Genomic DNA, 20,829 nt, shown 5'->3' on the forward strand with positions numbered 1-20,829 from the left:
ATCATGTACATGTTTAAAATGGCGGTTAAGAAAGAGAGCAGGGACAATACAGTAGACAATAGGAGAGATATCACACCTTAGAGACAGGATCATTAACCAGCTGATTAGGAGAGATATCCACCTTAGAGACAGGATCATTAACCAGCTGATTAGGGATCATTAACCAGCTGATTAGGGATCATTAACCAGCTGATTAGGGATCATTAACCAGCTGATTAGGAGAGATATCCACCTTAGTGACAGGATCATTAACCAGCTGATTAGGGATCATTAACCAGCTGATTAGTGATCATTAACCAGCTGATTAGGGATCATTAACCAGCTGATTAGGAGAGATATCACACCTTAGAGACAGGATCATTAACCAGCTGATTAGGGATCATTAACCAGCTGATTAGGGATCATTAACCAGCTGATTAGGGATCATTAACCAGCTGATTAGGAGAGATATCCACCTTAGTGACAGGATCATTAACCAGCTGATTAGGGATCATTAACCAGCTGATTAGGAGAGATATCCACCTTAGTGACAGGATCATTAACCAGCTGATTAGGGATCATTAACCAGCTGATTAGGCATCATTAACCAGCTGATTAGGGAACATTAACCAGCTGATTAGGGATCATTAACCAGCTGATTAGGGATCATTAACCAGCTGATTAGGAGAGATATCCACCTTAGTGACAGGATCATTAACCAGCTGATTAGGGATCATTAAATCAAATCAAATCAAATGTATTTATATAGCCCTTCGTACATCAGCTGATATCTCAAAGTGCTGTACAGAAACCCAGCCTAAAACCCCAAACAGCAAGCAATGCAGGTGTAGAAGCACGGTGGCTAGGAAAAACTCCCTAGAAAGGCCAGAACCTAGGAAGAAACCTAGAGAGGAACCAGGCTATGAGGGGTGGCCAGTCCTCTTCTGGCTGTGCCGGGTAGAGAGGAACCAGGCTATGAGGGGTGGCCAGTCCTCTTCTGGCTGTGCAGGGTGGATATTATAACAGAACATGGTCAAGATGTTAAAATGTTCATAAATGACCAGCATGGTCAAATAATAATAATCATAGTAGTTGTCGAGGGTGCAACAAGCACGTCAGGGTTCCATAGCCGCAGGCAGAACAGTTGAAACTGGAGCAGCAGCACGGCCAGGTGGACTGGGGACAGCAAGGAGTCATCATACCAGGTAGTCCTGAGGCATGGTCCTAGGGCTCAGGTCCTCCGAGAGAAAGACAGAAAGAGAGAATTAGAGAGAGCATATTTAAATTCACACAGGACACCGGATAAGACAATAGAAATACTCCAGATGTAACAGACTGACCCTAGCCCCCCGACACATAAACTACTGCAGCATAAATACTGGAGGCTGAGACAGGAGGGATCAGGAAGACACTGTGGCCCCATCCGATGATACCCCCGGACAGGGCCAAACAGGCAGGATAACCAGCTGATTAGGGATCATTAACCAGCTGATTAGGGATCATTAACCAGCTAATAGGGATCATTAACCAGCTGATTAGGAGAGATATCCACCTTAGTGACAGGATCATTAACCAGCTGATTAGGGATCATTAACCAGCTGATTAGGGAACATTAACCAGCTGATTAGGGAACATTAACCAGCTGATTAGGGATCATTAACCAGCTGATTAGGGAACATTAACCAGCTGATTAGGGATCATTAACCAGCTGATTAGGAGAGATATCCACCTTAGTGACAGGATCATTAACCAGCTGATTAGGGATCATTAACCAGCTGATTAGGGATCCTCATTCTGCTCTGTATTGCAGTCCTCATTCTGCTCTGTATTGCAGTCCTCATTCTGCTCTGTATTGCAGTCCTCATTCTGCTCTGTATTGCAGTCCTCATTCTGCTCTGTATTGCAGTCCTCATTCTGCTCTGTATTACAGTCCTCATTCTGCTCTGTATTGCAGTCCTCATTCTGCTCTGTATTGCAGTCCTCATTCTGCTCTGTATTACAGTCCTCATTCTGCTCTGTATACAGTCCTCATTCTGCTCTGTATACAGCCCTCATTCTGTATTGCAGTCCTCATTCTGCTCTGTATTACAGTCCTCATTCTGTATTACAGTCCTCATTCTGCTCTGTATTACAGTCCTCATTCTGCTCTGTATTACAGTCCTCATTCTGCTCTGTATTACAGTCCTCATTCTGCTCTGTATTACAGTCCTCATTCTGCTCTGTATACAGTCCTCATTCTGTATTACAGTCCTCATTCTGTATTACAGTCCTCATTCTGCTCTGTATTGCAGTCCTCATTCTGCTCTGTATTGCAGTCCTCATTCTGCTCTGTATTACAGTCCTCATTCTGCTCTGTATACAGTCCTCATTCTGTATTACAGTCCTCATTCTGCTCTGTATTACAGTCCTCATTCTGCTCTGTATTGCAGTCCTCATTCTGCTCTGTATTGCAGTCCTCATTCTGCTCTGTATTGCAGTCCTCATTCTGCTCTGTATTACAGTCCTCATTCTGCTCTGTATTACAGTCCTCATTCTGCTCTGTATTGCAGTCCTCATTCTGCTCTGTACTGCAGTCCTCATTCTGCTCTGTACTGCAGTCCTCATTCTGCTCTGTACTACAGTCCTCATTCTGCTCTGTATTGCAGTCCTCATTCTGCTCTGTATTGCAGTCCTCATTCTGCTCTGTATTACAGTCCTCATTCTGCTCTGTATTACAGTCCTCATTCTGCTCTGTATTGCAGTCCTCATTCTGCTCTGTACTGCAGTCCTCATTCTGCTCTGTATTGCAGTCCTCATTCTGCTCTGTATTGCAGTCCTCATTCTGCTCTGTATTACAGTCCTCATTCTGCTCTGTATTGCAGTCCTCATTCTGCTCTGTATTAGCAGTCCTCATTCTGCTCTGTATTGCAGTCCTCATTCTGCTCTGTATACAGCCCTCTTCTGTATTGCAGTCCTCATTCTGCTCTGTACTTGCAGTCCTCATTCTGCTCTGTATTAGCAGTCCTCATTCTGCTCTGTATTCAGTCCTCATTCTGCTCTGTATTCAGTCCTCATTCTGCTCTGTATTACAGTCCTCATTCTGCTCTGTATTAGCAGTCCTCATTCTGCTCTGTATTACAGTCCTCATTCTGCTCTGTATTGCAGTCCTCATTCTGCTCTGTATACAGTCCTCATTCTGTCTTAGTCCTCATTCTGCTCTGTACTTGCAGTCCTCATTCTGCTCTGTATATGCAGTCCTCATTCTGCTCTGTATTGCAGTCCTCATTCTGCTCTGTATTAGCAGTCCCTCATTCTGCTCTGTATGCAGTCCTCATTCTGTCTTACAGTCCTCATTCTGCTCTGTATTCAGTCCTCATTCTGCTCTGTATTGCAGTCCTCATTCTGCTCTGTATTGCAGTCCTCATTCTGCTCTGTATTGCAGTCCTCATTCTGCTCTGTATTGCAGTCCTCATTCTGCTCTGTATTGCAGTCCTCATTCTGCTCTGTATTGCAGTCCTCATTCTGCTCTGTATCAGTCCTCATTCTGCTCTGTATACAGTCCTCATTCTGCTCTGTATTGCAGTCCTCATTCTGCTCTGTATTGCAGTCCTCATTCTGCTCTGTATTACAGTCCTCATTCTGCTCTGTATTACAGTCCTCATTCTGCTCTGTATTGCAGTCCTCATTCTGCTCTGTATTGCAGTCCTCATTCTGCTCTGTATTACAGTCCTCATTCTGCTCTGTATTACAGTCCTCATTCTGCTCTGTATTACAGTCCTCATTCTGCTCTGTATTACAGTCCTCATTCTGCTCTGTATTGCAGTCCTCATTCTGCTCTGTATTCAGTCCTCATTCTGCTCTGTATTGCAGTCCTCATTCTGCTCTGTATTGCAGTCCTCATTCTGCTCTGTATTACAGTCCTCATTCTGCTCTGTATACAGCCCTCATTCTGTATTGCAGTCCTCATTCTGCTCTGTATTACAGTCCTCATTCTGCTCTGTATACAGTCCTCATTCTGTATTACAGTCCTCATTCTGCTCTGTATTACAGTCCTCATTCTGCTCTGTATTACAGTCCTCATTCTGCTCTGTATTACAGTCCTCATTCTGCTCTGTATTACAGTCCTCATTCTGCTCTGTATACAGTCCTCATTCTGCTCTGTATACAGTCCTCATTCTGTTATGCAGTCCTCATTCTGTATTCAGTCCTCATTCTGTATTACAGTCCTCATTCTGCTCTGTATTGCAGTCCTCATTCTGCTCTGTATTACAGTCCTCATTCTGCTCTGTATACAGTCCTCATTCTGTATTACAGTCCTCATTCTGCTCTGTATTACAGTCCTCATTCTGCTCTGTATTGCAGTCCTCATTCTGCTCTGTATTGCAGTCCTCATTCTGCTCTGTATTGCAGTCCTCATTCTGCTCTGTATTACAGTCCTCATTCTGCTCTGTATTACAGTCCTCATTCTGCTCTGTATTGCAGTCCTCATTCTGCTCTGTACTGCAGTCCTCATTCTGCTCTGTACTGCAGTCCTCATTCTGCTCTGTATTACAGTCCTCATTCTGCTCTGTATTGCAGTCCTCATTCTGCTCTGTATTGCAGTCCTCATTCTGCTCTGTATTACAGTCCTCATTCTGCTCTGTATTACAGTCCTCATTCTGCTCTGTATTGCAGTCCTCATTCTGCTCTGTACTGCAGTCCTCATTCTGCTCTGTATTGCAGTCCTCATTCTGCTCTGTATTACAGTCCTCATTCTGCTCTGTATTGCAGTCCTCATTCTGCTCTGTATTGCAGTCCTCATTCTGCTCTGTATTGCAGTCCTCATTCTGCTCTGTATTGCAGTCCTCATTCTGCTCTGTATTGCAGTCCTCATTCTGCTCTGTATTACAGTCCTCATTCTGCTCTGTATTACAGTCCTCATTCTGCTCTGTACTGCAGTCCTCATTCTGCTCTGTATTGCAGTCCTCATTCTGCTCTGTATTACAGTCCTCATTCTGCTCTGTATTGCAGTCCTCATTCTGCTCTGTATTGCAGTCCTCATTCTGCTCTGTATTACAGTCCTCATTCTGCTCTGTATTGCAGTCCTCATTCTGCTCTGTATTGCAGTCCTCATTCTGCTCTGTATTGCAGTCCTCATTCTGCTCTGTATTACAGTCCTCATTCTGCTCTGTATTACAGTCCTCATTCTGCTCTGTATTGCAGTCCTCATTCTGCTCTGTACTGCAGTCCTCATTCTGCTCTGTACTGCAGTCCTCATTCTGCTCTGTATTACAGTCCTCATTCTGCTCTGTATTACAGTCCTCATTCTGCTCTGTATTACAGTCCTCATTCTGCTCTGTATTGCAGTCCTCATTCTGCTCTGTATTACAGTCCTCATTCTGCTCTGTATTGCAGTCCTCATTCTGCATGCAGAGTCTCAATTGACTGGGGGTTTTTGTCCCATTTTGTCAATTTTTGTGGAGTACAGATTTCACAACCATAGAGGGCAAAGCATATTTACCAGATCCTAATTGGGAGGTCGAGTTTTATGTTCCTTTCGATGACATAGAAGATGGTTCACAGGCTTTTTTATTTACCCTTTATTTAACTAGTCAGTTATGAACAAATTCTTATTTACAATGACGGCCTAGGAACAGTGGGGTTAACTGCCTTGTTCAGGGGCAGAATAACAGATTTTGTACCTTGTCAGCTCAGGGATTCGATCTAGCAACCTTTCGGTTAACTAGTCCAACGCTCTAACCACTAGGCTACCTGCCTCTACACTCTAACCACTAGGCTACCTGCCTCCTCTACACTCTAACCACTAGGCTACCTGCCTCCTCTACACTCTAACCACTAGGCTACCTGCCTCCTCTACACTCTAACCACTAGGCTACCTGCCGCCTCTACACTCTAACCACTAGGCTACCTACCCCCTCTACACTCTAACCACTAGGCTACCTGCCTCCTCTACACTCTAACCACTAGGCTACCTGCCTCTACACTCTAACCACTAGGCTACCTGCCTCCTCTCCACTCTAACCACTAGGCTACCAGCCACCTTTACACTCTAACCACTAGGCTGCCTGCCACCTCTACACTCTAACCACTAGGCTACCTGCCTCCTCTACACTCTAACCACTAGGCTACCTGCCACCTCTACACTCTAACCACTAGGCTACCTGCCTCCTCTACACTCTAACCACTAGGCTACCTGCCTCTACACTCTAACCACTAGGCTACCTGCCTCCTCTCCACTCTAACCACTAGGCTACCAGCCACCTTTACACTCTAACCACTAGGCTGCCTGCCACCTCTACACTCTAACCACTAGGCTACCTGCCGCCCCTACACTCTAACCACTAGGCTACCTGCCTCCTCTACACTCTAACCACTAGGCTACCTACCCCCTCTACACTCTAACCACTAGGCTACCTGCCTCCTCTACACTCTAACCACTAGGCTACCTGCCTCCTCTACACTCTAACCACTAGGCTACCTGCCTCCTCTACACTCTAACCACTAGGCTACCTGCCTCCTCTACTCTCTAACCACTAGGCTACCTGCCTCCTCTACACTCTAACCACTAGGCTACCTGCCTCCTCTACACTCTAACCACTAGGCTACCTGCCTCCTCTCCACTCTAACCACTAGGCTACCTGCCTCCTCTCCACTCTAACCACTAGGCTACCTGCCTCCTCTACACTCTAACCACTAGGCTACCTGCCGCCCCTACACTCTAACCACTAGGCTACCTGCCTCCTCTACACTCTAACCACTAGGCTACCTGCCTCCTCTACACTCTAACCACTAGGCTACCTGCCTCCTCTACACTCTAACCACTAGGCTACCTGCCTCCTCTACACTCTAACCACTAGGCTACCTGCCTCCTCTACACTCTAACCACTAGGCTACCTGCCTCCTCTACACTCTAACCACTAGGCTACCTGCCTCCTCTACACTCTAACCACTAGGCTACCTGCCTCCTCTACACTCTAACCACTAGGCTACCTGCCACCTCTACACTCTAACCACTAGGCTACCTGCCTCCTCTACACTCTAACCACTAGGCTACCTGCCTCCTCTCCACTCTAACCACTAGGCTACCTGCCGCCTCTACACTCTAACCACTAGGCTACCTGCCTCCTCTACACTCTAACCACTAGGCTACCTGCCTCCCCTCCACTCTAACCACTAGGCTACCTGCCTCCTCTACACTCTAACCACTAGGCTACCTGCCACCTCTACACTCTAACCACTAGGCTACCTGCCTCCTCTACACTCTAACCACTAGGCTACCTGCCTCCTCTACACTCTAACCACTAGGGTACCTGCCACCTCTACACTCTAACCACTATGCTACCTACCCCCTCTACACTCTAACCACTAGGCTACCTGCCTCCTCTACACTCTAACCACTAGGCTACCTGCCTCCTCTACACTCTAACCACTAGGCTACCTGCCTCCTCTACACTCTAACCACTAGGCTACCTGCCTCCTCTACACTCTAACCACTAGGCTACCTGCCTCTACACTCTAACCACTAGGCTACCTGCCTCCTCTACTCTCTAACCACTAGGCTACCTGCCTCCTCTACACTCTAACCACTAGGCTACCTGCCTCCTCTACACTCTAACCACTAGGCTACCTGCCTCCTCTCCACTCTAACCACTAGGCTACCTGCCTCCCCTCCACTCTAACCACTAGGCTACCTGCCTCTCCACTCTAACCACTAGGCTACCTGCCTCCTCTGCACTCTAACCACTAGGCTACCTGCCGCTACACTCTAACCACTAGGCTACCTGCTGCCTCTACACTCTAACCACTAGGCTACCTGCCCCCTCTACACTCTAACCACTAGGCTACCTGCCGCTACACTCTAACCACTAGGCTACCTGCCTCCTCTACACTCTAACCACTAGGCTACCTGCCTCCTCTACACTCTAACCACTAGGCTACCTGCCTCTACACACTAACCACTAGGCTACCTGCCTCCTCTACACTCTAACCACTAGGCTACCTGCCTCCTCTACACTCTAACCACTAGGCTACCTGCCTCCTCTACACTCTAACCACTAGGCTACCTGCCTCCTCTACACTCTAACCACTAGGCTACCTGCCTCCTCTACACTCTAACCACTAGGCTACCTGCCTCCTCTACACTCTAACCACTAGGCTACCTACCCCCTCCACACTCTAACCACTAGGCTACCTGCCGCCTCTACACTCTAACCACTAGGCTACCTGCCTCCTCTACACTCTAACCACTAGGCTACCTGCCTCCTCTACACTCTAACCACTAGGCTACCTGCCTCCTCTACACTCTAACCACTAGGCTACCTGCCTCCCCTCCACTCTAACCACTAGGCTACCTGCCTCCTCTACACTCTAACCACTAGGCTACCTGCCACCTCTACACTCTAACCACTAGGCTACCTGCCTCCTCTACACTCTAACCACTAGGCTACCTGCCTCCTCTACACTCTAACCACTAGGGTACCTGCCACCTCTACACTCTAACCACTATGCTACCTACCCCCTCTACACTCTAACCACTAGGCTACCTGCCTCCTCTACACTCTAACCACTAGGCTACCTGCCTCCTCTACACTCTAACCACTAGGCTACCTGCCTCCTCTACACTCTAACCACTAGGCTACCTGCCTCCTCTACACTCTAACCACTAGGCTACCTGCCTCTACACTCTAACCACTAGGCTACCTGCCTCCTCTACTCTCTAACCACTAGGCTACCTGCCTCCTCTACACTCTAACCACTAGGCTACCTGCCTCCTCTACACTCTAACCACTAGGCTACCTGCCTCTACACTCTAACCACTAGGCTACCTGCCTCCTCTACACTCTAACCACTAGGCTACCTGCCACCTCTACACTCTAACCACTAGGCTACCTACCCCCTCCACACTCTAACCACTAGGCTACCTGCCTCCTCTACACTCTAACCACTAGGCTACCTGCCTCCTCTACACTCTAACCACTAGGCTACCTACCCCCTCTACACTCTAACCACTAGGCTACCTGCCTCCTCTACACTCTAACCACTAGTCTACCTGCCTCCTCTACACTCTAACCACTAGGCTACCTACCCCCTCTACACTCTAACCACTAGGCTACCTGCCTCCTCTACACTCTAACCACTAGTCTACCTGCCTCCTCTACACTCTAACCACTAGGCTACCTACCCCCTCTACACTCTAACCACTAGGCTACCTGCCTCTACACTCTAACCACTAGGCTACCTGCCTCCTCTACACTCTAACCACTAGGCTACCTGCCGCTACACTCTAACCACTAGGCTACCTGCCTCCTCTACACTCTAACCACTAGGCTACCTGCCTCCTCTACACTCTAACCACTAGGCTACCTGCCTCCTCTACACTCTAACCACTAGGCTACCTGCCTCCTCTACACTCTAACCACTAGGCTACCTGCCTCCTCTACACTCTAACCACTAGGCTACCTGCCTCCTCTACACTCTAACCACTAGGCTACCTGCCTCCTCTACACTCTAACCACTAGGCTACCTGCCGCTACACTCTAACCACTAGGCTACCTGCCTCCTCTACACTCTAACCACTAGGCTACCTGCCTCCTCTACACTCTAACCACTAGGCTACCTGCCGCCTCTACACTCTAACCACTAGGCTACCTGCCTCCTCTACACTCTAACCACTAGGCTACCTGCCTCCTCTACACTCTAACCACTAGGCTACCTGCCTCCTCAACACTCTAACCACTAGGCTACCTGCCTCCTCTACACTCTAACCACTAGGCTACCTGCCACCTCTACACTCTAACCACTAGGCTACCTGCCTCCTCTACACTCTAACCACTAGGCTACCTGCCTCCTCTACACTCTAACCACTAGGCTACCTGCCTCCTCTACACTCTAACCACTAGGCTACCTGCCTCCTCTACACTCTAACCACTAGGCTACCTGCCTCCTCTACACTCTAACCACTAGGCTACCTGCCTCCTCTACACTCTAACCACTAGGCTACCTGCCTCTACACTCTAACCACTAGGCTACCTGCCTCCTCTACACTCTAACCACTAGGCTACCTGCCTCTACACTCTAACCACTAGGCTACCTGCCTCTACACTCTAACCACTAGGCTACCTGCCTCCTCTACACTCTAACCACTAGGCTACCTGCCTCCTCTACACTCTAACCACTAGGCTACCTGCCTCCTCTACACTCTAACCACTAGGCTACCTGCCTCTACACTCTAACCACTAGGCTACCTGCCTCCTCTACACTCTAACCACTAGGCTACCTGCCTCCTCTACACTCTAACCACTAGGCTACCTGCCGCCTCTACACTCTAACCACTAGGCTACCTGCCTCCTCTACACTCTAACCACTAGGCTACCTGCCTCCTCTACACTCTAACCACTAGGATACCTGCCTCCTCTACACTCTAACCACTAGGCTACCTGCCTCTACACTCTAACCACTAGGCTACCTGCCTCCTCTACACTCTAACCACTAGGCTACCTGCCTCCTCTACACTCTAACCACTAGGCTACCTGCCGCCTCTACACTCTAACCACTAGGCTACCTACCGCCTCTACACTCTAACCACTAGGCTACCTGCCTCCTCTACACTCTAACCACTAGGCTACCTACCCCCTCTACACTCTAACCACTAGACTACCTGCCTCCTCTACACTCTAACCACTAGGCTACCTGCCTCCTCTACACTCTAACCACTAGGCTACCTGCCTCCTCTACACTCTAACCACTAGGCTACCTGCCTCCTCTACCCTCTAACCACTAGGCTACCTGCCTCCTCTACACTCTAACCACTAGGCTACCTGCCTCCTCTACACTCTAACCACTAGGCTACCTGCCTCCTCTCCACTCTAACCACTAGGCTACCTGCCTCTACACTCTAACCACTAGGCTACCTGCCTCTACACTCTAACCACTAGGCTACCTACCCCCTCTACACTCTAACCACTAGGCTACCTACCCCCTCTACACTCTAACCACTAGGCTACCTGCCTCTACACTCTAACCACTAGGCTACCTGCCGCCTCTACACTCTAACCACTAGGCTACCTACCGCCTCTACACTCTAACCACTAGGCTACCTGCCTCCTCTACACTCTAACCACTAGGCTACCTACCCCCTCTACACTCTAACCACTAGGCTACCTGCCTCCCCCTTGTGGAAGCTTCCTGGTTGATGTTTATGTCGAGGTATAATTCTTTGTGTGCTCTTCCTCTCCCCCTGCTTCTCTTCCTCTCTCCCCCTGCTTCTCTTCCTCTCTCCCCCTGCTTCTCTTCCTCTCTCCCCCTGCTTCTCTTCCTCTCTCCCCCTGCTTCTCTTCCTCTCTCCCCCTGCTTCTCTTCCTCTCTCCCCCTGCTTCTCTTCCTCTCTCCCCCTGCTTCTCTTCCTCTCTCCCCCTGCTTCTCTTCCTCTCTCTCCCCCTGCTTCTCTTCCTCTCTCCCCCTGCTTCTCTTCCTCTCACCCTGCTTCTCTTCCTCTCTCCCCCTGCTTCTCTTCCTCTCTCTCCTGCTTCTCTTCCTCTCTCCCCTGCTTCTCTTCCTCTCTCCCCCTGCTTCTCTTCCTCTCCCCCTGCTTCTCTTCCTCTCTCCCCCTGCTTCTCTTCCTCTCTCCCCCCGCCTCTCTTCCTCTCACCCTGCTTCTCTTCCTCTCTCCCCCTGCTTCTCTTCCTCTCTCTCCTGCTTCTCTTCCTCTCCCCCTGCTTCTCTTCCTCTCTCCCCCTGCTTCTCTTCCTCTCCCCCTGCCTCTCTTCCTCCCTCCCCCTGCTTCTCTTCCTCTCTCCCCCTGCTTCTCTTCCTCTCTCCCCCTGCTTCTCTTCCTCTCTCCCCCTGCTTCTCTTCCTCTCTCCCCCTGCCTCTTCCTCTCTCCCCTGCTTCTCTTCCTCTCCCCCTGCTTCTCCTCCTCTCTCCCCCTGCCTCTCTTCCTCTCTCCCCCTGCTTCTCCTCCTCTCTCCCCCTGCTTCTCTTCCTCTCTCCCCTGCTTCTCTTCCTCTCCCCCTGCTTCTCTTCCTCTCTCCCCCTGCCTCTCTTCCTCTCTCGTCCTGCTTCTCTTCCTCTCTCCCCCTGCTTCTCTTCCTCTCTCCCCCTGCTTCTCTTCCTCTCTCCCCGCCTCTCTTCCTCTCTCCCCCTGCTTCTCTTCCTCTCCCCCTGCTTCTCTTCCTCTCTCCCCCTGCCTCTTCCTCTCCCCCTGCTTCTCTTCCTCTCTCCCCGCCTCTCTTCCTCTCACCCCCTGCTTCTCTTCCTCTCTCCCCCTGCTTCTCTTCCTCTCTCCCCCTGCTTCTCTTCCTCTCTCCCCCTGCTTCTCTTCCTCTCTCCCCCTGCTTCTCTTCCTCTCTCCCCCTGCTTCTCTTCCTCTCTCCCCCTGCTTCTCTTCCTCTCTCTCCTGCTTCTCTTCCTCTCTCCCCCTGCCTCTCTTCCTCTCTCCCCCTGCCTCTTCCTCTCGCCCCGCCCTGCCTCTCTCTCTAATCTCCTCTCCCACAGAGGGCTATAGGATTAGCTCTTGTTCTCCTCTGTGGCACTCATTAGCGCCGTCTCCCTGACTGGAGAGGCCCCGTGAAGGAGAGGAGCCCACGTCTCTACCCGCCGGAGGAAAACCCATCCTATCTCATCCCCCCTCAGCAGCTAGCTTCACACGTCACTTAGCATCACACAGAGACTCTAAATTACACTCATCCTCTCTCTCCTCTGTTCTCCTCTCTCCTCTCCTCTCTGTTGTCTCCTCTCTATTCTCCTCTCTGTCCTCTCTCCTCTCCTCTCTGCTCTGTTCTCTCCTCTGTTCTCTCTGTTCTCTCCTCTGTTCTCCTCTCTCCTCTCCTCTCTGTTGTCTCCTCTCTATTCTCCTCTCTGTTCTCTCCTCTCCTCTGTTCTCTCCTCTCCTCTCTGTTCTCTCCTCTCCTCTCTGTTCTCTCCTCTCTGCTCTGTTCTCTCCTCTCTGTTCTCTCCTCTCTGCTCTGTTCTCTCCTCTCCTCTCTGTTCTCTCCTCTCCTCTCTGTTCTCTCCTCTCCTCTCTGTTCTCTCCTCTCCTCTCTGTTCTCTCCTCTCCTCTGTTCTCTCCTCTCCTCTCTGTTCTCTCCTCTGTTCTCTCCTCTGTTCTCCTCTCTCCTCTCCTCTGTTCTCCTCTCTCCTCTCCTCTGTTCTCTCCTCTCCTCTGTTCTCTCCTCTCCTCTGTTCTCTCCTCTTCTCTGTTGTCTCCTCTCTGTTGTCTCTTCTCTGTTGTCTCCTCTCTGTTCTCCTCTCTCCTCTCTGTTCTCCTCTCTCCTCTCTATTCTCCTCTCTGTCTTCTCCTCTCTATTCTCCTCTCTGTCCTCTCCTCTTGTCCTCTCCTCTCTGTCCTCTCCTCTCTGTCCTCTCCTCTCTGTCCTCTCCTCTCTATTCTCCTCTCTGTCCTCTCCTCTCTGTTCTCTCCTCTCTGTCCTCTCCTCTCTGTCCTCTCCTCTGTTCTCTCCTCTCCTCTGTTCTCTCCTCTCCTCTGTTCTCTCCTCTCTGTCGTCTCCTCTCTGTCGTCTCCTCTTTGTCGTCTCCTCTTTGTCGTCTCCTCTCTGTCGTCTCCTCTCTGTCGTCTCCTCTCTGTCGTCTCCTCTCTGTCCTCTCCTCTCCTCTCTGTCCTCTCCTCTCTGTCCTCTCCTCTCTGTCCTCTCCTCTCTGTCCTCTCCTCTCTGTCCTCTCCTCTCTGTCCTCTCCTCTCCTCTCTGCTCTTGAAACAGGAAAGGGCTGGATGGATGGAGGGACTAGAGACCATGAGACTGGGGATCTTTCCTGTGTTGTGTCATTAGTGTTCTTCATTGAATTAGAATACTAGTCATTTGAATAGTTCTCTCACCATTTATCTCTGTCCCTCTTCTCTCTCTCTCTCTCCTCCTCCATCTTCTCTCTGTCTCTCTCTCTCTCCTCCTCCCTCTCCCCCTCTCTCCCTCTCCTCTCTCTCCTCCTCCCTCCCTCCCAGGTGCTGCTGGATGCTCCTTGTTCTAATGATCGCAGCTGGCTGTTCTCCTGTGGAACAGGAGGGGATCAGGAAGGAGCTGTGAGGCTGAGGGACAGGGCCAGGCTGCCCACACTACAGACACAGCTGCTCAGGTATGAATTCATGCTGTAATATTCCATTACCAAACCAGCTCGGCAATATACAGACACACCTGGCCCACGTACAGACACACCTGGCCCACGTACAGACACACCTGGCCCACGTACAGATACACCTGGCCCACGTACAGACACACCTGGCCCACGTACAGATACACCTGGCCTAACGCACAGAGACACCTGGCCTAACGCACAGACACACCTGGCCTAACGCACAGATACACCTGGCCCACGTACAGACACACCTGGCCCACGTACAGACACACCTGGCCCACGTACAGATACACCTGGCCTAACGCACAGAGACACCTGGCCTAACGCACAGAGACACCTGGCCTAACGCACAGACACACCTGGCCTAACGCACAGACACACCTGGCCTAACGCACAGACACACCTGGCCCACGTACAGACACACCTGGCCCACGTACAGATACACCTGGCCTAACGCACAGAGACACCTGGCCTAACGCACAGACACACCTGGCCTAACGCACAGACACACCTGGCCTAACGCACAGACACACCTGGCCTAACGTACAGACACACCTGGCCTAACGCACAGACACACCTGGCCTAACGTACAGACACACCTGGCCTAACGCACAGACACACCTGGCCTAACGCACAGACACACCTGGCCTAACGCACAGACACACCTGGCCTAACGCACAGACACACCTGGCCTAACGCACAGACACACCTGGCCTAACGCACAGACACACCTGGCCTAACGTACAGACATACCTGGCCTAACGCACAGACACACCTGGCCTAACGTACAGACATACCTGGCCTAACGCACAGACACACCTGGCCTAACGTACAGACATACCTGGCCTAACGCACAGACACACCTGGCCTAACGTACAGACATACCTGGCCTAACGCACAGACATACCTGGCCTAACGCACAGACACACCTGGCCTAACGCACAGACACACCTGGCCTAACGTACAGACACACCTGGCCTAACGTACAGACACACCTGGCCTAACGTACAGACATACCTGGCCTAACGCACAGACATACCTGGCCTAACGCACAGACACACCTGGCCTAACGCACAGACACACCTGGCCTAACGCACAGACACACCTGGCCTAACGCACAGACACACCTGGCCTAACGCACAGACACACCTGGCCTAACGTACAGACACACCTGGCCTAACGCACAGACACACCTGGCCTAACGCACAGACATACCTGGCCTAACGCACAGACATACCTGGCCTAACGCACAGACACACCTGGCCTAACGCACAGACACACCTGGCCTAACGCACAGACACACCTGGCCTAACGCACAGACACACCTGGCCTAACGTACAGACATACCTGGCCTAACGCACAGACATACCTGGCCTAACGCACAGACATACCTGGCCTAACGCACAGACATACCTGGCCTAACGCACAGACACACCTGGCCTAACGCACAGACACACCTGGCCTAACGCACAGACACACCTGGCCTAACTCACAGACACACCTGGCCTAACTCACAGACATACCTGGCCTAACGCACAGACACACCTGGCCTAACGCACAGACACACCTGGCCTAACGCACAGACACACCTGGCCTAACGCACAGAGACACCTGGCCCACGTACAGATACACCTGGCCCACGCACAGACACACCTGGCCTAACGTACAGACACACCTGGCCTAACGCACAGACACACCTGGCCTAACGCACAGACACACCTGGCCTAACGCACAGACACACCTGGCCTAATGCACAGACACACCTGGCCTAACGCACAGACACACCTGGCCTAACGCACAGACACACCTGGCCTAACGTACAGACACACCTGGCCTAACGTACAGACACACCTGGCCTAACGCACAGACACACCTGGCCTAACGTACAGATACACCTGGCCTAACGTACAGACACACCTGGCCTAACGTACAGACACACCTGGCCTAACGTACAGACACACCTGGCCTAACGTACAGATACACCTGGCCTAACGTACAGACACACCTGGCCCACGCACAGACACACCTGGCCTAACGCACAGACACACCTGGCCTAACGTACAGACACACCTGGCCTAACGCACAGACACACCTGGCCTAACGTACAGACACACCTGGCCTACATTGTCCCTTTTCCACTGTGGGGTTTTACACCAGAGTTTTGTGTTCCTACTTCTGAGGCCGGAGGTGTAAATAAGTCCTGGGCCAGGCTTATGTTGACCTTTCACCTGAAAAATCAATCCACAGCCCTCTCCTCCAGCTGCTACTGATCTGTCTCATCACATCCTGTCTCATCACATCCTGTCTCATCACATCCTGTCTGTTCCCCAGGTCTGCGCTGGCTGCGGTGCGTCCAGGGGGCGTGGTCGTCTACTCCACCTGCACGCTGTCCCGCTCTGAGAACCAGGAAGTGGTGGAGGCGGTCCTAAACACCTGTCCAGGGGTGGAGCTTCAAGACCTGGAGGAGGAGCTAGCCCTCCCACTTCAGGAACACTTTACCTTCACCCCGTTAGGCCACACCCCCTCGTTAGGCCTCCTTGTGGTTCCACAGCAGGGTCGGACCTGGGGACCCATGTTCCTGTCGCGCATCAAGAGGATTCACTGATTGGTTGGTTGGTTGATTGACTCGCTGACTTCCTGTCGCGCATCAAGAGGATTCACTGACTGGTTGATTGACTCGCTGACTTCCTGTCGCGCATCAAGAGGATTCACTGACTGGTTGATTGACTCGCTGACTTCCTGTCATGCGTCAAGAGGACTCACTGACTGGTTGATTGACTCGCTGACTTCCTGTCATGCGTCAGGAGGACTCACTGACTGGTTGATTGACTCGCTGACTTCCTGTCATGCGTCAAGAGGACTCACTGACTGGTTGATTGACTCGCTGACTTCCTGTCATGCGTCAAGAGGACTCACTGACTGGTTGATTGACTCGCTGACTTCCTGTCATGCGTCAAGAGGACTCACTGACTGGTTGATTGACTCGCTGACTTCCTGTCATGCGTCAAGAGGACTCACTGACTGGTTGATTGACTCGCTGACTTCCTGTCATGCGTCAAGAGGACTCACTGACTGGTTGATTGACTCGCTGACTTCCTGTCATGCGTCAAGAGGACTCACTGACTGAGCATGTCAGACACAGAGGCTGGTCTTCAAGGATTCCACAATGCAACATGTTTTCATATGACGGCTACTGCTAACGAGCTAACTCTCTAGGGCTGTGTTCCAAATGGCACTCTATATAGCACACACAAGTAGTGCACTATATAGGGAATAGGGTTCTATAGGGCCCTGGTCTAAAGTAGTGCACTATATATAGGGAATAGGGTTCTATAGGGCCCTGGTCTAAAGTAGTGCACTATATATAGGGAATAGGGTGCTATTTAGGATGCACACTTTGTTTCACATGCTCTTATCCCATGTTCCTATCTGGCATCAATAAGACTCACTGAACTCTTAAATAAAGGTGAAATAAAATAACAAATAATCACAATGATCTCTGAATACCCACAGCAGTTATGATAGGAAGAAGGAGGGGCAGCTGCTGATTGGCTGAATACCCACAGCAGTTATGATGGGAAGAAGGAGTGGCGGCTGCTGATTGGCTGAATACCCACAGCAGTTATGATAGGAAGAAGGAGTGGCGGCTGCTGATTGGCTGAATACCCACAGCAGTTATGATAGGAAGAAGGAGTGGCGGCTGCTGATTGGCTGAATACCCACAGCAGTTATGATAGGAAGAAGGAGTGGCGGCTGCTGATTGGCTGAATACCCACAGCAGTTATGATTGGAAGAAGCCGTGGCGGGTGCTGATTGGCTGAATACCCATAGCAGTTATGATAGGAAGAAGCCGTGGCGGCTGCTGATTGGCTGCATACCCACAACAAGACTTGTGGTGGTTTGAGTTGTCAACAAAGCAGCACAACAGAAATATAATGCCAAGTTTCCACTACCTGTAGTTTCTTTTGAGAATATATATATATATATATTTACGCGCTTATAAACCCAGGGTCGTTAAAATATATATATATATTTATAAGCGCGTAAATCGACTCTGCCGGACGATCATGCTTTTGCGGCACAGTCGATAGCGCGCCGGACTTCGGGCTTGAAGGTCGAGGGTTCGAGACCTGCTCCCTGTTTCATTACAATATATATATATATAAAGCGATCTTTGCACGATCCTATTTCACTTTTGCACGTCAAAAACCGAATGACCACAGCTGCACACGCTGCCGCTGTCTTGAGCAACAAGCATGTAGATACAATAAACTGAAAACACATTATCTAACTGGGGACAGCTAGCTAACGTAATGTCACAGAGCATTATCTAACTGGGGATAGCTAGCTAACGTAATGTCACAGAGCATTATCTAACTGGGGATAGCTAGCTAACGTAATGTCACAGAGCATTATCTAACTGGGGATAGCTAGCTAACGTAATGTCACAGAGCATTATCTAACTGGGGATAGCTAGCTAACGTAATGTCACAGAGCATTATCTAACTGGGGATAGCTAGCTAACGTAATGTCACAGAGCATTATCTAACTGGGGATAGCTAGCTAACGTAATGTCACAAAGCATTATCTAACTGGGGATAGCTAGCTAACGTAATGTCACAGAGCATTATCTAACTGGGGATAGCTAGCTAACGTAATGTCACAGAGCATTATCTAACTGGGGATAGCTAGCTAACGTAATGTCACAGAGCATTATCTAACTGGGGCTAGCTAGCTAACGTAATGTCACAGAGCATTATCTAACTGGGGATAGCTAGCTAACGTAATGTCACAGAGCATTATCTAACTGGGGATAGCTAGCTAACGTAATGTCACAGAGCATTATCTAACTGGGGCTAGCTAGCTGTTTGTGAGGTTGGTTAACTTAGATAAATGGAGTATAGAGGTAACTGGGTCAAGGTGTTTGTGAGGTCGGTTAACTTAGAGAACGAATGGGGATCTGCTCTTTGGAGACCAGAGATCATCCAATCATTGAGGGAATGTCAGGAGGATACTTCCTGTATTAATTTAAACCAGGACAGGGTGGCCTTATTAACAGCACTATATAGGGAATAGGGTTCCATTTGGTCTAAAGTAGTGCACTATATAGGGAATAGGGTTCTATAGGGCCCTGGTCTAAAGTAGTGCACTATATAGGGAATAGGGTTCCATTTGGTCTAAAGTAGTGCACTATATAGGGAATACGGTTCCATTTGGTCTAAAGTAGTGCACTATATAGGGAATAGTGTTCCATTTGGTCTAAAGTAGTGCTCTATGTAGGGAATAGTGTTCCATTTGGTCTAAAGTAGTGCACGATATAGGGAATAGGGTTCCATTTGGTCTAAAGTAGTGCACTATGTAGGGAATAGGGTTCCATTTGGTCTAAAGTAGTGCACTATATAGGGAATAGTGTTCCATTTGGTCTAAAGTAGTGCTCTATGTAGGGAATAGGGTTCCATTTGGTCTAAAGTAGTGCTCTATGTAGGGAATAGGGTTCCATTTGGTCTAAAGTAGTGCTCTATGTAGGGAATAGGGTTCCATTTGGTCTAAAGTAGTGCACTATATAGGGAATAGTGTTCCATTTGGTCTAAAGTAGTGCACTATATAGGGAATAGGATGCCATTTGGCACGTATCCTACCTGATTAATGAGCAGCTTCCTTAAAGTTATTTTTATAACGGTATCTGGTCTGTGACCTAACCTTTAGTGGAGAGAGAAATGAGTTTCTCTCCTGAACACAACTCAGAGGATCGTCCAGGGCTGTTTCGCTAATGACCTTCACTAGACCCAGAGAGATCTAGCTCGCACCGCTCTGACACACGGACGACTTCCTGACAGAATCATCTGGCAGTAGCTGCATCACCTTGGCACAGTAATCACACAGTTACCGACATAATTACCGACGTAATTACCGACGTAATTACCGACATCATTACCGACGTAATTACCGACATCATTACCGACGTAATTACCGACATAATTACTGACGTAATTACTGACATAATTATCAACATCATGATTACTGACATCATAATTACTGACATAATTACCGACATAATTACTGACGTAATTACTGACATAATTATCAACATCATGATTACTGACATCATAATTACTGACATAATTACCGACATAATTACTGACGTAATTACTGACATAATTATCAACATCATAATTACTGACAATGATTACTGACATCATAATTACTGACGTAATTACATTATTATCAACATAATTACTGACATCAATATTACTGATATAATTACTGACATCAATATTATCGACATAATTACTGACATAATTAGTGACATCAATATTACTGACATAATTACTGACATGATTACTGACATCATAATTACGGACATCATAATTAGTGACAGCGATATTACTAATATAATTACTGACATAATTACTGACATCAATATTATCGACATCATAATTAGTGACATAATTACTGACATAATTAGTGACATCATAATTAGTGACATCATCATAATTAGTGACATCATGATTACTGACATCATAATTAGTGACATCATGATTACTGACATCATAATTAGTGACATCATGTAGTCTCTCCTCGGCCTCGGGATGTATGTTTAGATATTTACCTCTTTACGTTTCCGAGGGGAGTAGAAACCATGTTTCACATTTTAGCCACATCATTTTCAGCGTTTTTCATAAAATTCCATGTTCTGTATCCCAATGTGATCAGCACGGAGTCAAGCGAATATTGATTGCAAAACCCCGGCCTGTTGCAATGTCCGCCACAATGGTGCTGCATCGT

At 49.3% G+C, this 20,829-nt stretch overlaps 1 protein-coding gene across 1 annotated transcript; it reads left to right on the forward strand.

Moving 5' to 3' along the window:
* Nucleotides 1–18: 18 nt before the first annotated feature.
* Nucleotides 19–17,539, forward strand: LOC123727736 (tRNA (cytosine(34)-C(5))-methyltransferase, mitochondrial-like). Its single transcript, XM_082963317.1, has 3 exons — nt 19–51; nt 13,913–14,043; nt 16,375–17,539. Exons 1-3 carry the CDS (start codon nt 19–21, stop codon nt 16,646–16,648), a joined length of 438 nt encoding a protein of 145 aa, XP_082819443.1. The 3' UTR covers nt 16,649–17,539.
* Nucleotides 17,540–20,829: the final 3,290 nt, after the last annotated feature.

This window comes from Salmo salar, chromosome 17 (genome assembly GCF_965601325.2).
Source record: "Salmo salar chromosome 17, fSalSal1, whole genome shotgun sequence".
Classification (NCBI taxonomy): Eukaryota; Metazoa; Chordata; class Actinopteri; order Salmoniformes; family Salmonidae; genus Salmo; species Salmo salar.

Coding starts and splice junctions, on each gene's coding strand:
- LOC123727736 (XM_082963317.1), top strand. CDS start 19: ATGGCGGTTAAGAAAGAGAGCAGGGACAATACA. Junction 52..13,912: donor AAGAGAGCAGGGACAATACA/GTAGACAATAGG, acceptor CCTCCCTCCCAG/GTGCTGCTGGATGCTCCTTG. Junction 14,044..16,374: donor CTACAGACACAGCTGCTCAG/GTATGAATTCAT, acceptor TCTGTTCCCCAG/GTCTGCGCTGGCTGCGGTGC.